Source organism: Nycticebus coucang, chromosome 16, assembly GCF_027406575.1.
Source record: "Nycticebus coucang isolate mNycCou1 chromosome 16, mNycCou1.pri, whole genome shotgun sequence".
NCBI lineage: Eukaryota > Metazoa > Chordata > Mammalia > Primates > Lorisidae > Nycticebus > Nycticebus coucang.
This window is the reverse complement of record NC_069795.1, coordinates 57,931,596-57,946,700: the sequence shown is the minus strand read 5'-3', so window position 1 is coordinate 57,946,700 and position 15,105 is coordinate 57,931,596. Positions and strand designations below refer to the sequence as shown.

The 15,105-nt window shown below is 36.7% G+C and overlaps 1 protein-coding gene across 1 annotated transcript in view; it reads left to right on the top strand.

Annotated features, from left to right (window-relative positions):
* Positions 1-15,105, top strand: part of MORC1 (MORC family CW-type zinc finger 1) — a 198,474-nt gene that overhangs the window by 29,034 nt on the left and 154,335 nt on the right. The window contains 1 exon segment of the mRNA XM_053564625.1: positions 6,771-6,896. Coding sequence (XP_053420600.1) covers positions 6,771-6,896 — 126 coding nt within the window.

Genomic DNA, 15,105 nt, shown 5'->3' with positions numbered 1-15,105 from the left:
AAACTAGGTTTCTCTGAAATGACTTTGTTACTTAAGACTTCGTAGCTTGGGCCTATAGTTTCTTAGTCTTAGAACTCTAGTGCTGGAAGGAATTTTAAAGGTAATTTAATCCAACATACAATTATATATCACTGTTGTGCAAAAAACTGTAAGAAGAGTCATAATTTAAGTGACAACATCTTTCCTTGTAGCCACATTAAGGAAAGTAAAAAGAAATGGATGAACTCAATTTTAGTAATTTTTTTTTTATTAATCTAGTATATCCACAATACTTCTGTTTTGGTATGAAAATATTAACGAGATAGCTTACATTCTTTTTTTTCATATGGAGTCTTTGAAACCTGTGTGTGTTTTACACATTGAACACATATGAATTTGGACTAGTGCCAAGTAGCTGCAGGTGGCCAGTAGCTACCGAATTCAATAGTGGGCTTTTAGACTATAGTATTAAAACCCAAGTAAGGGTGGCTCCTGTGGCTCAGTGAGTAGGGCGCTCGCCCCATATACCAAGGGTGGTGGGTCTGAACCCAGCCCCGGCCAAACTGCCACAACAACAAAAAAATAGCTAGGCCTTGTGGTTGGTGCCTGTACCCAGCTACTCGGGAAGCTGAGGCAAGAGAATTGCCTAAGCCCAGGAGCTGGAGGTTGCTGTGAGCTGTGATGCTATAGCACTCTACCAAAGGTGACAAAGTAAGACTCTGTCTCTTTAAAAAAAAAAAAAAAAACCCAAGTAAATACATCAATTTAAAAGAGAATTTTTTCCTTTCCTTTTGAGGTGAAATTTAGAAAGATCTTTCCCCAGTTAGAATATTTAATGTTTGGATTCTTTTCTTTTTTCTGATACATATATATATATATGTATACACACACACACACACACACACACACACACTTTATATATATATATCACCTTATAGGAAAAAGGAAAAAAAATCTTTTTTAAATTGATGTGTTTACTTGGGTCTTAATACCTTACTATTATATATATATTATATTCTAACATGTGGAATTCCTAATGGACAGGTCAGCCTAATTGTTTTTCTACAAATGCTGGGAACCTATTTTCCAGAATTAATATGCCAGTATCAGGAAAAGAGGTCCAGAATTGTCATCAGCACCTTCACTACTACCTTCCCCTTTCCCACTGGCCCTGCCATTCTACTTGCCTCCTGGTTCCAAAATCAATGATTCATGCTATTTAAAAGCTTTGAGTACAAGTATATTTCTCTATAGACTTTTAATCTATTTAGATTGTTTTTAGTATGGTGTGAAGTATATATGCGTGGAAGGTGAAGGATTAACTTAATATTTTTCTTATCTACATTTATGAAATAGTTCAGTTTTTTCTACTTATTTTGAATTAATCATTAATATAAATTGCCACCATACATGGATTTGTTTCTAGATAGGGATCTGTTCCCTTTCATTGATGTATGTTTTATTTTTCAGCCCCATTAGAACATAAGTGGTATAGCTGTTATAATCTGTTTTTATATTTAAAAGTGCAAGAACTGTGTCCTTCCTTCATTGTTCTCTTAAAAATTGTTATTGGACATTCTGGCAAATAGTCTTTTCTATATGAATTTAAAAATCACTTTTTAAAAAATTTCATTGTAAAAATGATACTCTTAGGATTTTGATTTTCCATTGAATTTATAATTAAATTTAAAAAAAATTTCAGACTAATATAGGGGTACATACAATTAGGTTGCTTCTGTGGAGTTCAAATCCAGGTTGCAGTTGTGTTTTTCACCCAGGAATTATGCAATATACCCATGCAAGGTACCCATTAGGTGGGAATTTATCCAACCCTTCCTCCCCACTTGAATTTAATTGAGTCACGCTCTAATGTGAGCATGAAGTTGTTAATCTCCTCATTCTAATTTAGTATTAGAATGCTTGATTTTCCATTTTTTTTTATTGTTTTAAACATTTTCTTTTTTTTATTGTTAAATCATAGCTGTGTACATTAGTGCAATCAAGGGGTACAATGTGCTGGTTTCATATACAATCTGAAATACTCTCATCAAACTGTTCAACATAGCCTTCATGGCATTTTCTTAGTTATTGTATGTAGGCATTTGTATTCTGCCTTCAGAAAGTTTCCCCACACCATAGGTGTGGCCCCACCCATTACACTCCCTCCACCCTAACCTCCCTCTTCTCTTCCCCTTCCTTGGCCTTTTACTCATAGTCTTCTGCTATAGTTGGGTTATAGCCTTCATGTGAAAGCTATAATTTAGTTTCATAGTAGGGCTGAGTATATTGGATACTTTTTCTTCCATTCCTGAGATACTTTGCTAAGAAGAATGTCTTCCAGCTCCATCCATATAACATGAAAGAGGTAAAGTCTCCATCTTTCTTTACGGCTACATAATATTCCATGGTATACATGTACCACAATTTGCTAGTCCATTCGTGGGTCAATGGGCACTGAGGCTTCTTCCATGACTTAGCAATTATGAATTGGGCTGCAATAAACATTCTGGTACAGATGTCTTTGTTATATTATGATTTTTGGTCTTCTTGGTATAAACCCAGTAAAGGAATTACAGGATCGAATGGTAGGTCTATTTTTAGATCTCTAAGTATTCTCCAAACATCCTTCCACAAGGAACGTATTAGTGTACATTCCCACCAGCACTGTAGAAGTGTGCCCTTTCCTCCACGTCCACGCCAACATCTCTGGTTTTGGGATTTTGTTATGTGGGCTACTCTTACTGGGGTTAGGTGGTATCTCAAAGTAGTTTTGATTTGCATTTCTCTGATGATTAAGGATGATGAGCTTTTTTTCATGTGTTTGTAGGTCATGTATCTGTCTTCTTTAGAGAAGTTTCTCTTCAAGTCCCTTGCCCACCCTGAGATGGGATCACATGTTCTTTTCTTGCTAATACGTTTGAGTTCTCTGTGGATTGTGGTTATTAGACCTTTATCAGAGGTATAATCTACAAATATTTTCTCCCATTCTGAGGGCTGTCTGCTTGCTTTACTTACTATGTTCTTGGCTGTGCAGAAGCTTTTTAGTTTGATCAGGTCCCGGTAGCGTATTTTTGATACTGCTTCAATTGCCTGGGGAGTCCTCCTCATAAAATATTCACCCAGGCCGATTCCTTCAAGAGTTTTCCCTGCACTTTTTAAATGTATTTTTATAGTTTCATGTCTTAAGTTTAAATCTTTGATCCAGTGAGAGTCTATCTTAGTTAATGGTGAAAGGTGTGGGTCCAGTTTCAGTCTTTTACAGGTCACCAGCCAGTTCACCCAGCACCATTTGTTAAATAGGGAATCTTTTCCCCACAGAATGTTTTTAATTGGCTTGTCAAAGATCAAATAACGGTAAGTAGCTAGATTCATCTCTTGGTTCTCTACTCTGTTCCAGGCATCTACTTCTTCGTTTTTGTGCCAGTACCATGCTGTTTTGATCACTATTGATTTATAGTATAGTCTGAGGTCTGGTAGCATGATTCCTCTTGCTTTGTTTTTATTTCTGAGTAATGTCTTGGCTATTCAAGGTTTTTTCTGATTCCTATAAAATGAGGTATTATTTTCTCAAGATTCTTAAAATATGACAATGGAGCATTAATAGGAATTGCATTAAAATTATATATTGCTTTGGGTAGTATAGACATTTTAACAATGTTGATTCTTCCCAGCCATGCCATGATATGTTTTTCCATTTGTTAACATCTTCAGCTATTTTTTTTTCTTAAAGTTTTATTATTCTCTTTGTAGAGATCTTTCACATCCATTGTTAGGTATACTCCCAAATATTTCAACTTCTTTGACACTACCGTGAAAGGAATAGAGTCCTTGACTGTTTTTTCGGCTTGGTTATTGTTGGTATATATAAAGGCTACAGATTTATGGGTGTTGATTTTGTAGCCTGAGACCTTGCTATATTCCTTGATCACTTCTAAAAGTTTTGTAGTAGAATCCTTGATGTTTTCCAGGTATATGATCATATCATCTGCAAAGAGTGAAAGTTTGATCTCTTCTGACCCTATGTGGATACCGTTGATCATCTTTACTTCCCAAATGGCAATGGCTGCAACTTCCATTACAATGTTAAAGAGCAGTGGAGACAATGGGTAACCTTGCCTGGCTCCTGATCTAAGTGGAAATGATTTCAATTTAACTCCATTCAATACGATATTGGCTGTGTGTTTGCTGTAGATGGCGTCTATCAGTGTAAGAAATGTCCCTTCTGGGCAGCGCCTGTGGTTCAAGGAGTAGGGCGCCGGTCCCATATACAATAAGCTCATCTTCCTTAATCATCAGAGATATCACCTAATCCCAGTAAGAGTAGTTCACATAACCAGAGATGTTGGCGTGGCTGTGGAGAGAAGGGCACTTCTGCACTGCTGGTGGGAATGCCCACTAATACGTTCCTTCTGGAAGGATGTTTGGAGAATACTTAGAGACCTAAAAATAGACCTGCCATTCGATCCCAGGTTTATACCCAGAAGACCAAAAGTTAAATATAACAAGACATCTGTACCAGAATGTTTATTGCAGCCCAATTCATAATTGCTAAGTCATGGAAGAAGCCCAAGTGCCCATCGACCCACAAATGGACGAGCAAATTGTGGTACATGTATGCCATGGAATACTATGCAGCCTTAAGGAAAGATGGAAACTTTACCTCTTTCATGTTTACATGGATGGAGCTGGAACATATTCTTCTTAGCAAAGTATCTCAGGAATGGAAGAAAAAGTATCCAATGTACTCAGCCCTACTATGAAGCTAAATTATAGCTTTCACATGAAGACTATAGTCCAACTATAGCACAAGACTATGGGGAAAGGGCCAAGGAAGGGGAAGGGAGGGGGGAGGTGTTGGTGGAGGGAGGGTGCATCTTAGAATGGGTACAGGCGATTGCAGTAATGTACACAGCTATGATTTAACAATAAAAAAAATAAAAAACTAGGGGCGGCGCCTGTGGCTCAGTCGGTAAGGTGCCGGCCCCATATACCGAGTGTGGCGGGTTCAAACCCGGCCCCAGCCAAACTGCAACCAGAAAATAGCTGGGCATTGTGGTGGGCGCCTGTAGTCCCAGCTACTCGGGAGGCTGAGGCAAGAGAATTGCTTAAGCCCAGGAGTTGGAGGTTGCTGTGAGCTGTGTGAGGCCACGGCACTCTACCGAGGGCCATAAAGTGAGACTCTGTCTCTAAAAAAAAAATAAATAAATAAAATAAAAAAATAAATAAAAAATCAGAAAAGCATACTAAAAAAAAAAAAAGCAGATAGATTCCTCCAGACTCCACCTGTCTTTTCCCTTCATGAGCCACTATATATCCTTGCTACAATAGATAAATCTTAGCTGTGAGTACAAAAATGTTCTAAGGCCCACAAGTCCTTCCAGCGAATCTCCTAACATAGGGGAGGATCTTGAGGATCCCCAACATGCATCATATGAATATTTATCTATAAATAGTTATTGAATGAGTGAATAACCTGAGTTCCCAAAAGGTAGAAATATTAGTGTTCTTCTATGTGTGTGCGTATATAATGTATGTAAATATATATATGCATATATATACACATGTATACATATATGTATACATACATATACATATTTTAAAACTAAAATTTGTTTAGCTGGTTTGATCTCTCACCATATTTCTAAAATTCTCAAACTTGGCTCTGAATGACTTGATTTTTACCTTCAAATGACAGAGATTTATCAGCTTTGAGGAGAGTCAAAAGAAAGAGCTACTTCTCTAAGGGCAATTTTGAATCATTGGATCCAGGAAGGAATTAAATAATGGCAAGCATCCCACAGTATCTTTTTTCCTTTTAACAAATGAGGACATACTTAGCTGTGCAGCTTCTGGTATGCTAAAAGTAACCACATTATTGCAGTCCGACATCTTAATGCAGACATGCTATCTTATTACATTAAAAATGCATCAGTATTTATGGAGTATTATTGGTAGACTAGATTGCTTTATATCATTTATATTGGACAAATTTTACACAAGACTTAAAAAAGAGTTTTCTTCATTTTATTTATTTTTATTTTTTTAGTTTTTGGGACAGTCTTACTCTGTAGCAGGCTCTGTAGCAGGTTTTATGTTTACAAGAAACAAGAAACAAGCAGGTTTTATGTTTACAAGATCAGTAGTATCATCATAGCTCACAGCAACCTCATACTCTGGGGCTCAAGTGGTCCTTTTGCTTCAGCCTCCTAAGAAGCTGGAAGAAGGTTTTATGTTTCTTTTAAATAATTTTAAAAGAAAATGAAACATTTTTACTGTATTTTTTTGTTTACAATAACATAATGGAAATGCTTTGTATTTATGTGAACATAGATTCTTTTTTTTTTTTCTACAATTTTAGCCGGGGCCAGGGTTGAACCCTCTACCCCTGTATATGGGGTCCATACCCTACTCCTTGAGCCATAGGTGCCGCCTGGTTCTTTTATGTTTGAACAGGGGTATTGTTTTGTTTGACTTGATTTTGTCCTTTTGGGTCAATACTTTTAATGGAAAGTATATTTTCTATTGTTGATGTAAGTCTACTTGGAATCAGTTGGCTGCCAACAAAAGTTCATTTTTAACCAACATGTAGGTTATTTCCATAGCTCCTTGTGTTTGAGGCTTGCTTAATGATGTAAGCATTGTAAGTTTGCTGGTTGCATAGTTTTAGAATAAAAGTTATTGAAGCTTTTGGTGGTGAACTAAATTACCTGATAGTCTTGTTTTTTTCTTTTCTTTTCAAAGAGATGTCGTTTTGTCTCTTATATTATGGTCTTTGGTATTTTCTATTCTAGTTTTCCAGAGAGATGGTCATTCAGAGCCTACACATCTGTTCTGTATTTTGACCCATGGATGAGAATATTCATTCAAGCCAAAAGAGTTAAAACTAAACACCTATGTTATTGCCTCTACAGACCCAGGTAATTCATCTTCTTTCAACTATCTTCATAGTTTTTATTTGTAATATCATTATATTCTTTATAATTGTCAAAAAGAGGACATTGACTTTGATAGAAAGATTTTTCCATTGTAAACAAAATTTAAACTGTTTTCAGAGAGATTTGTAAAGAGTAATCAGATATGAACAAATATTTGGCAGTAATAGCAATCCACTGGTATGCAGATGCTAACTTACACAGTCACCCCAAGTAGAAACTTGTTTTTTACTTCAGTGATCTCAGGTGGTTTAACTGTGATCATTCCATTAGAAGATCAGAGTTTACTTATATTTTCTGTTTACACAATCCATTTAAACTTAAATCATATACATATATGTTTGTGTGCAATGCATATATGTTTATGTGCATTGTACATATAGAATGAACACATTTATTAATACATATCTGGTTCATTTATGTGTTATTTTTTGTATTTTGTCATAGACTTTTAATTTTACATTTGCATATTATAAAATCTGTCTTGTCTAACTGTAATGAGATGAGTTGATCTTTTTCTTTTTTGATGTGATTTCTGGGTGTCCATTTATTTTATTTATTTTTTTTTGAAATAATCTTTTTTTTTTTTTTTAATTGTGGGGATTCATTGAGGGTACAATAAGTCAGGTTACACTGATTGCAATTGTTAGGTAAAGTCCCTCTTGCAATCATGTCTTGTCCCCATAAAGGGTGACACACACCAAGGCCCCACCAACCTCCCTCCTTCCCTCTTTCTGTTTCCCCCCTCCATAACCATAATTGTCATTAATTGTCCTCATATCAAACTTGAGTACATAGGATTCATGCTTCTCCATTCTTGTGATGCTTTACTAAGCATAATGTCTTCCACGTCCAACCAGGTTAATACAAAGGCTGTAAAGTCTCCATTTTTTTTAATGGCTGAATAGTATTCCATGGTATACAAATACCACAGCTTGTTAATCCATTCCTGGGTCGGTGGGCATTTAGGCTGTTTTCACATTTTGGCGATTGTAAATTGAGCTGCAATAAACAGTCTAGTACAAGTGTCCTTATGATAAAAGGATTTTTTTCCTTCTGGGTAGATGCCCAGTAATGGGATTGCAGGATCAAATGGGAGGTCTAGCTTGAGTGCTTTGAGGTTTCTCCATACTTCCTTCCAGAAAGGTTGTACTAGTTTGCAGTCCCACCAGCAGTGTAAAAGTGTTCCCTTCTCTCCACATCCACGCCAGCATCTGCAGTTTTGAGATTTTTGTGATGTGGGCCATTCTCACTGGGGTTAGATGATATCTCAGGGTTGTTTTGATTTGCATTTCTCTAATATATAGAGATGATGAACATTTTTTCATGTGTTTGTTAGCCATTCGTCTGTCATCTTTAGAGAAAGTTCTATTCATGTCTCTTGCCCACTGATATATGGGATTGTTGGCTTTTTTCATGTGGATTAATTTGAGTTCTCTGTAGATCCTGGTTATCAAGCTTTTGTCTGATTGAAAATATGCAAATATCCTTTCCCATTGTGTAGGTTGTCTCTTTGCTTTGGTTATTGTCTCCTTCGCTGTACAGAAGCTTTTTAGTTTAATGAAGTCCCATTTGTTTATTTTTGTTGTTGTTGCAATTGCCATGGCAGTGTTCTTCATGAAGTCCTTCCCCAGGCCAATATCTTCCAGTGTTTTTCCTATGCTTTCTTGGAGGATTTTTATTGTTTCATGCCTTAAATTTAAGTCCTTTATCCATCTTGAATCAAATTTTGTGAGTGGGGAAAGGTGTGGGTCCAGTTTCACTCTTTTACATATAGACAACCAGTTCTCCCAACACCATTTATTGAATAGGGAGTCTTTCCCCCAAGGTATGTTCTTGTTTGGTTTATCGAAGATTAGGTGGTTGTAAGATGTTAGTTTCATTTCTTGGTTTTCAATTCGATTCCAAGTGTCTATGTCTCTGTTTTTGTGCCAGTACCATGCTGTCTTGAGCACTATGGCTTTGTAGTACAGATTAAAGTCTGGTATGCTGATGCCCTCACCTTTATTTTTGTTACAGAGAACTGCCTTAGCTATACGGGGTTTTCTCCGGTTCCATACAAAACGCAGAATCATTTTGTCCAAATCTTGAAAGTACGATGTTGGTATTTTGATAGGAATGGCATTGAATAGGTAGATTGCTTTCGCAAGTATAGACATTTTAACAATGTTGATTCTTCCCATCCATGATCATGGTATGTTTTTCCATTTGTTAATATCCTCTGCTATTTCCTTTCTGAGGATTTCATAGTTTTCTTTATAGAGGTCCTTCACCTCCTTCGTTAGGTATATTCCTAGGTATTTCATTTTCTTTGAAACTATGGTGAAAGGAGTTGTGTCCTTAATTAGCTTCTTATCTTGACTGTTATTGGTGTACACAAAGGCTACTGACTTGTGGACATTGATTTTATATCCTGAAACATTACTGTATTTTTTGATGACTTCTAGGAGACTTGTGGTTGAGTCTTTGGGGTTCTCTAACGATAAGATCATGTCGTCAGCAAAGAGGGAGAATTTGACCTCCTCTGCTCCCATTTGGATTCCCTTTATTTCCTTGTCTTGCCTAATTGTATTGGCTAGAACTTCCAGCACTACGTTGAATAGTAAAGGTGACAGAGGACAACCTTGTCTGGTTCCAGTTCTAAGAGGAAAAGCTTTGAGTTTCACTCCATTTAGTAAAATATTGGCTGTGGGTTTGTCATAGATAGCTTCAATCAGTTTTAGAAATGTGCCACCTATGCCTATACTCTTCAGTGTTCTAATTAGAAAAGGATGCTGGATTTTATCAAATGCTTTTTCTGCATCTATTGAGAGGATCATGTGATCTTTATTTTCGCCTTTGTTTAATATGGTGGATAACGTTTATAGACTTGCGTATGTTAAACCAGCCTTGCATCCCTGGGATGAAGCCTACTTGATCATGATGAATGACTTTTTTGATGATAAGCTGTAATCTATTGGCTAGGATTTTGTTGAGAGTTTTTGCATCTATATTCATGAGTGAGATTGGTCTGAAATTCTCCTTTTTGTTTGGGTCTTTTCCTGGTTTTGTTATCAGGGTGATGTTTGCTTCATAGAATGTGTTGGGGAAGATTCCTTCTTCCTCAATTTTTTGGAATAATTTCTGCAGTACAGGAATAAGCTCTTCCTTGAAGGTTTGATAGAATTCTGGTGTGAAGCCATCTGGAGCAGGGCATTTTTTGGTTGGAAGATTTTTTATTGTTTCTTTGATCTCAGTGCTTGAAATTGGTCTGTTCAGGAGCTCTATTTCTTCCTGGCTGAGTCTAGGGAGAGGGTGTGATTCCAAATATTGATCCATTTCTTTCACATTGTCAAATTTCTGGGCATAGAGTTTCTGGTAGTATTCAGAGATGATCTCTTGTATCTCTGTGGGATCAGTTGTTATTTCCCCTTTATCATTTCTGATTGAGGTTACTAGAGATTTTACTTTTCTATTCCTCGTTAGTCTGGTCAATGGTTTATCTATTTTATTTATTTTTTCAAAAAACCAACTCCTCGTTTCATTAATTTTCTGAATGATTCTTTTGTTTTCAATTTCATTGATCTCTGATTTAATTTTGGATATTTCTTTTCTTCTACTGAGTTTAGGCTTAAATTGCTCTTCTTTTTCCAATTCCATAAGATCTCTTGTGAGATTGTTGATGTGCTCTCTTTCTGTTTTTTGAATGTAGGCATCTAAAGCGATGAATTTTCCTCTCACAACTGCTTTTGCATTATCCCACAGGCTTTGGTAGCTTGTGTCTTCATTGTTGTTATGCTCAAGGAAGTTAATGATTTCCTGTTTTATTTCTTCCTTCACCCATCTGTTATTCAACAGAAGATTGTTTAATTTCCATGCCTTTGGGTGGGGTCGAGCATTTTTGTTAGAGTTGAGTTCCACCTTTAGTGCCTTATGGTCTGAGAAGATACAAGGTAAAATTTCAATTCTTTTGATTCTGTTGATATTTGTTTTGTGTCCCAGGATATGATCAATTTTGGAGAATGTTCCATGGGGTGATGAGAAGAATGTATATTCTTTATCTTTGGGATGGAGTGTTCTATATGCGTCTATCAAGCACAGTTGTTCTAGGGTCTCATTTAAATCTCTTTTTTTTTTTTTTTTTAATTTTTTTATTAAATCATAAGTGTATACAATGATATGATTATGGGGCATCATACACTCACTTCATAAACCATTTGACACATTTTTATCCCAGTGGTTAACATAGCCTTTCCGGCATTATCTCAGTTACTGTGCCAAAACATTTATATTCTACATTTACCAAGTTTCGCAAATACCCCTGTAATATGCACCACAGGTGTGATCCCACCGATTCCCCTCCCTCTACCCACCCCCCCCTTTCCCACTTCCCCCTATTGTTAAGTTGTAGCTGGGTTATAGCTTTCATGTGAGAGTCCCAAATTAGTTTCATAGTAGGGCTGTGTACATTGGGTATTTTTTCTTCCATTCTTGGGATACTTTACTAAGAAGAATATGTTCCAGCTCCATCCATGTAAACATGAAAGAGGTAAAGTCTCCATCTTTCTTTAAGGCTGCATAGTATTCCATGGTATACATATACCACAATTTATTAATCCATTCGTGGATCGATGGGCACTTGGGCTTTTTCCATGACTTAGCTATTATGAATTGGGCTGCAATAAACATTCTGGTACAAATATCTTTGTTATGTTGTGATTTTTGGTCTTCTGGGTATATGCCCAGCAGAGGAATTACAGGATTGAATGGCAGATCTATTTTTAGATCTCTGAGTGTTCTCCATATATCTTTCCAAAAGGAATGTATTAATTTGCATTCCCACCATCAGTGCAGAAGTGTTCCCTTTTCTCCGCATCCACGCCAACATCTCTGGTCTTGAGATTTTGTGATATAGGCTAGTCTCATTGGAGTTAGATGATATCTCAAAGTAGTTTTGATTTGCATTTCTCTGATGATTAAAGATGATGAGCATTTTTTCATATGTCTGAAGGCCGTGCGCCTGTCTTCTTCAGAGAAGTTTCTCTTCAAATCCCTTGCCCAGCCTGCGATGGGATCCCTTGTTTTTTTCTTGCTGATGCGTTTGAGTTCTCTGTGGATTCTGGTTATTAAACCTTTGTCAGAGTTATACCCTGCAAATATCTTCTCCCATTCTGAGGGCTGTCTGCTTGCTCTGCTTACTGTGTTCTTAGCTGTGCAGAAGCTTTTTAGTTTGATCAAGTCCCAGTAGTGTATTTTTGAAGCTGCTTCAATTGCCCGGGGGGTTCTCCTCATGAAATACTCACCCAGACCAATTTCTTCAAGGGTTTTCCCTGCATTCTCCTCTAGTATTTTTATAGTTTCATGTCTTAAGTTTAAATCTTTAATCCAATGAGAGTCTATCTTAGTTAATGGTGAAAGGTGTGGGTCCAATTTCAGTCTTCTGCAGGTTGCCAGCCAGTTCACCCAGCACCATTTGTTAAATAGGGAATCTTTTCCCCACTGAATGTTTTTAATTGGCTTGTCAAAAATCAAATAGCGGTAAGTAGCTGGATTCATCTCTTGGTTCTCTATTCTATTCCAGATATCTACTTCTCTGTTTTTGTGCCAATACCATGCTGTTTTGATCACTATCGATTTGTAGTAAAGTCTGAGGTCTGGTAGTGTGATTCCTCCTGTTTTGTTTTTATTTCTGAGTAATGTCTTGGCTATTCGAGGTTTTTTCTGATTCCATATAAAACGAAGTAATGTTTTTTCAAGATCTTTAAAATATGACAGTGGAGCTTTAATAGGGAGTACGTTGAAATTATATATTGCTTTGGGTAGTATGAGATAAACCTCTGGCCAACCTAATCAGGAAAAAAAGAGTAAAATCTCTAATATCATCAATCAGAAACAACAAAGACAAAATAACCACAGACTCATCAGAAATCCAAAAAATCCTTAATGAATATTACAAGAAACTTTATTCTCAGAAATATGAAAATCTGAAGGAAATAGACCTATACTTGGAAGCACGCCACCTTCCAAGACTTAACCAGAATCAAGTGGAAATGTTGAACAGACCCATATCAAGTTCAGAAATAGCATCAACTATACAAAACCTCCCTAAAAAGAAAAGCCCGGGACCAGATGGTTTCACATCAGAATTCTACCAAACCTTTAAAGAGGAATTAGTACCTATATTACTCAACCTGTTCCAAAATGTAGAAAAAGAAGGAAGACTACCCAACACGTTCTATGAAGCAAATATCACCCTGATCCCCAAACCAGGAAAAGACCCAACAAGAAAAGAAAATTATAGACCAATATCACTAATGAATATAGATGCAAAAATATTCAACAAGATCCTAACAAACAGAATCCAGCAACACATCAAACAAATTATACATCATGACCAAGTTGGTTTTATCCCAGGGTCTCAAGGCTGGTTCAATATACGTAAATCTATAAATGTAATTCAGCACATAAACAAATTAAAAAACAAAGACCATATGATTCTCTCAATTGATGCAGAAAAAGCTTTTGATAATATCCAGCATCCCTTCATGATCAGAACACTCAAGAAAATTGGTCTAGAAGGGACTTTTCTTAAACTGATAGAGGCTATCTACAGCAAACCCACAGCCAATATCATATTGAATGGAGTTAAATTGGAATCATTTCCACTCAGATCAGGAACCAGACAAGGCTGCCCATTGTCTCCATTGCTTTTCAACATTGTAATGGAAGTTTTAGCCACCGCAATTAGGGAAGAAAAGGCGATCAAGGGTATCCATATAGGGTCAGAAGAGATCAAACTCTCGCTCTTCGCAGATGATATGATTGTGTATCTGGAAAACACTAGGGACTCTACTACAAAACTCCTAGAAGTGATCAAGGAATACAGCAGCGTCTCAGGTTACAAAATCAACATTCATAAATCGTTAGCCTTTATATACACCAACAACAGTCAAATTGAAAAAGCAGTTAAGGACTCTATCCCATTCACAGTAGTGCCAAAGAAGATGAAATATTTGGGAATTTACCTAACAAAAGACGTGAAAGATCTCTATAAAGAGAACTATGAAACTCTAAGAAAAGAAATAGCTGAAAATGTTACCATGGAAAAACATACCATGCTCATGGCTAGGAAGAATCATTTAAATCTCTTATATCCTTGTTTAATTTCTGTTTAGAGGATCTGTCCAGCTCTGTAAGAGGAGTGTTAAGGTCCCTGTTATTATGGTATTATCAGATATCATATTGCTCAGACTGAGTAAGGTCTGTTTCAAGAATCTGGGAGCATTTAAATTGGGTGCATAAATATTTAGAATTGAAATGTCTTCTTGTTGTATTTTTCCCTTGACCAATATAAAGTGACCATCTTTGTCTTTTTTGACTTTAGTTGCTTTAAATCCACATGTATCTGAAAATAAGATTGCAACTGCTCTTTTCTTCTGAATTCCATTTGCCTGAAAAATTGTCTTCCAACCCTTGACTCGGAGCTTTAATTTTCTTTTGAAGCCAGGTGTGTTTCTTGCAGACAGCAAATGGATGGCTTGTGTTTTTTAATCCAGTCAACTAATCTATGTCTCTTCAGTGGGGAATTCAAGCCATTAACATTTATTGAGATAATTGATAAGTGTGGTAGTATTCTATTCGTCTTATTTTGTGAGAGTCCATTGCTTAGTTTTATCTTTTGCATCAGTGTGGAGGTTAGGTTCTGTCCTTTAATTTCTGAGTTCTTACTTTGCTGCTGATCCATTGTGGTGGTCAGTGTGCAGAACAGGTTGAAGTATTTCCTGTAGAGCTGGTCTTGTTGTGGCGAATTTCCTCAATGTTTGTATATCCGTAAATGATTTGATTTCTCCGTCAATTCTGAAGCTTAGCTTAGCAGGGTACAGAATTCTGGGCTGAAAATTGTTCTGTTTAAGTAGATTAAAGTTAGATGACCATTGTCTTCTTGCTTGGAAAGTTTCGTTAGAGAAGTCTGCGGTCACTCTGATGGATTTGCCCCTGTAGGTCAACTGGCGCTTACTCCTGGCAGCTTGCAGAATCTTTTCTTTTGTCTTGACTTTGGACAGGTTCATCACAATGTGTCTTGGAGAAGCTCCGTTAGAGTTGAGGCGACCTGGGGTCTGATAGCCCTCTGAAAGCAGTGTGTCAGAATCTTTGGTGATGTTTGGGAAATTTTCTTTTATAATATTCTCTAGTATGGCTTCCATTCCTCTGTGGC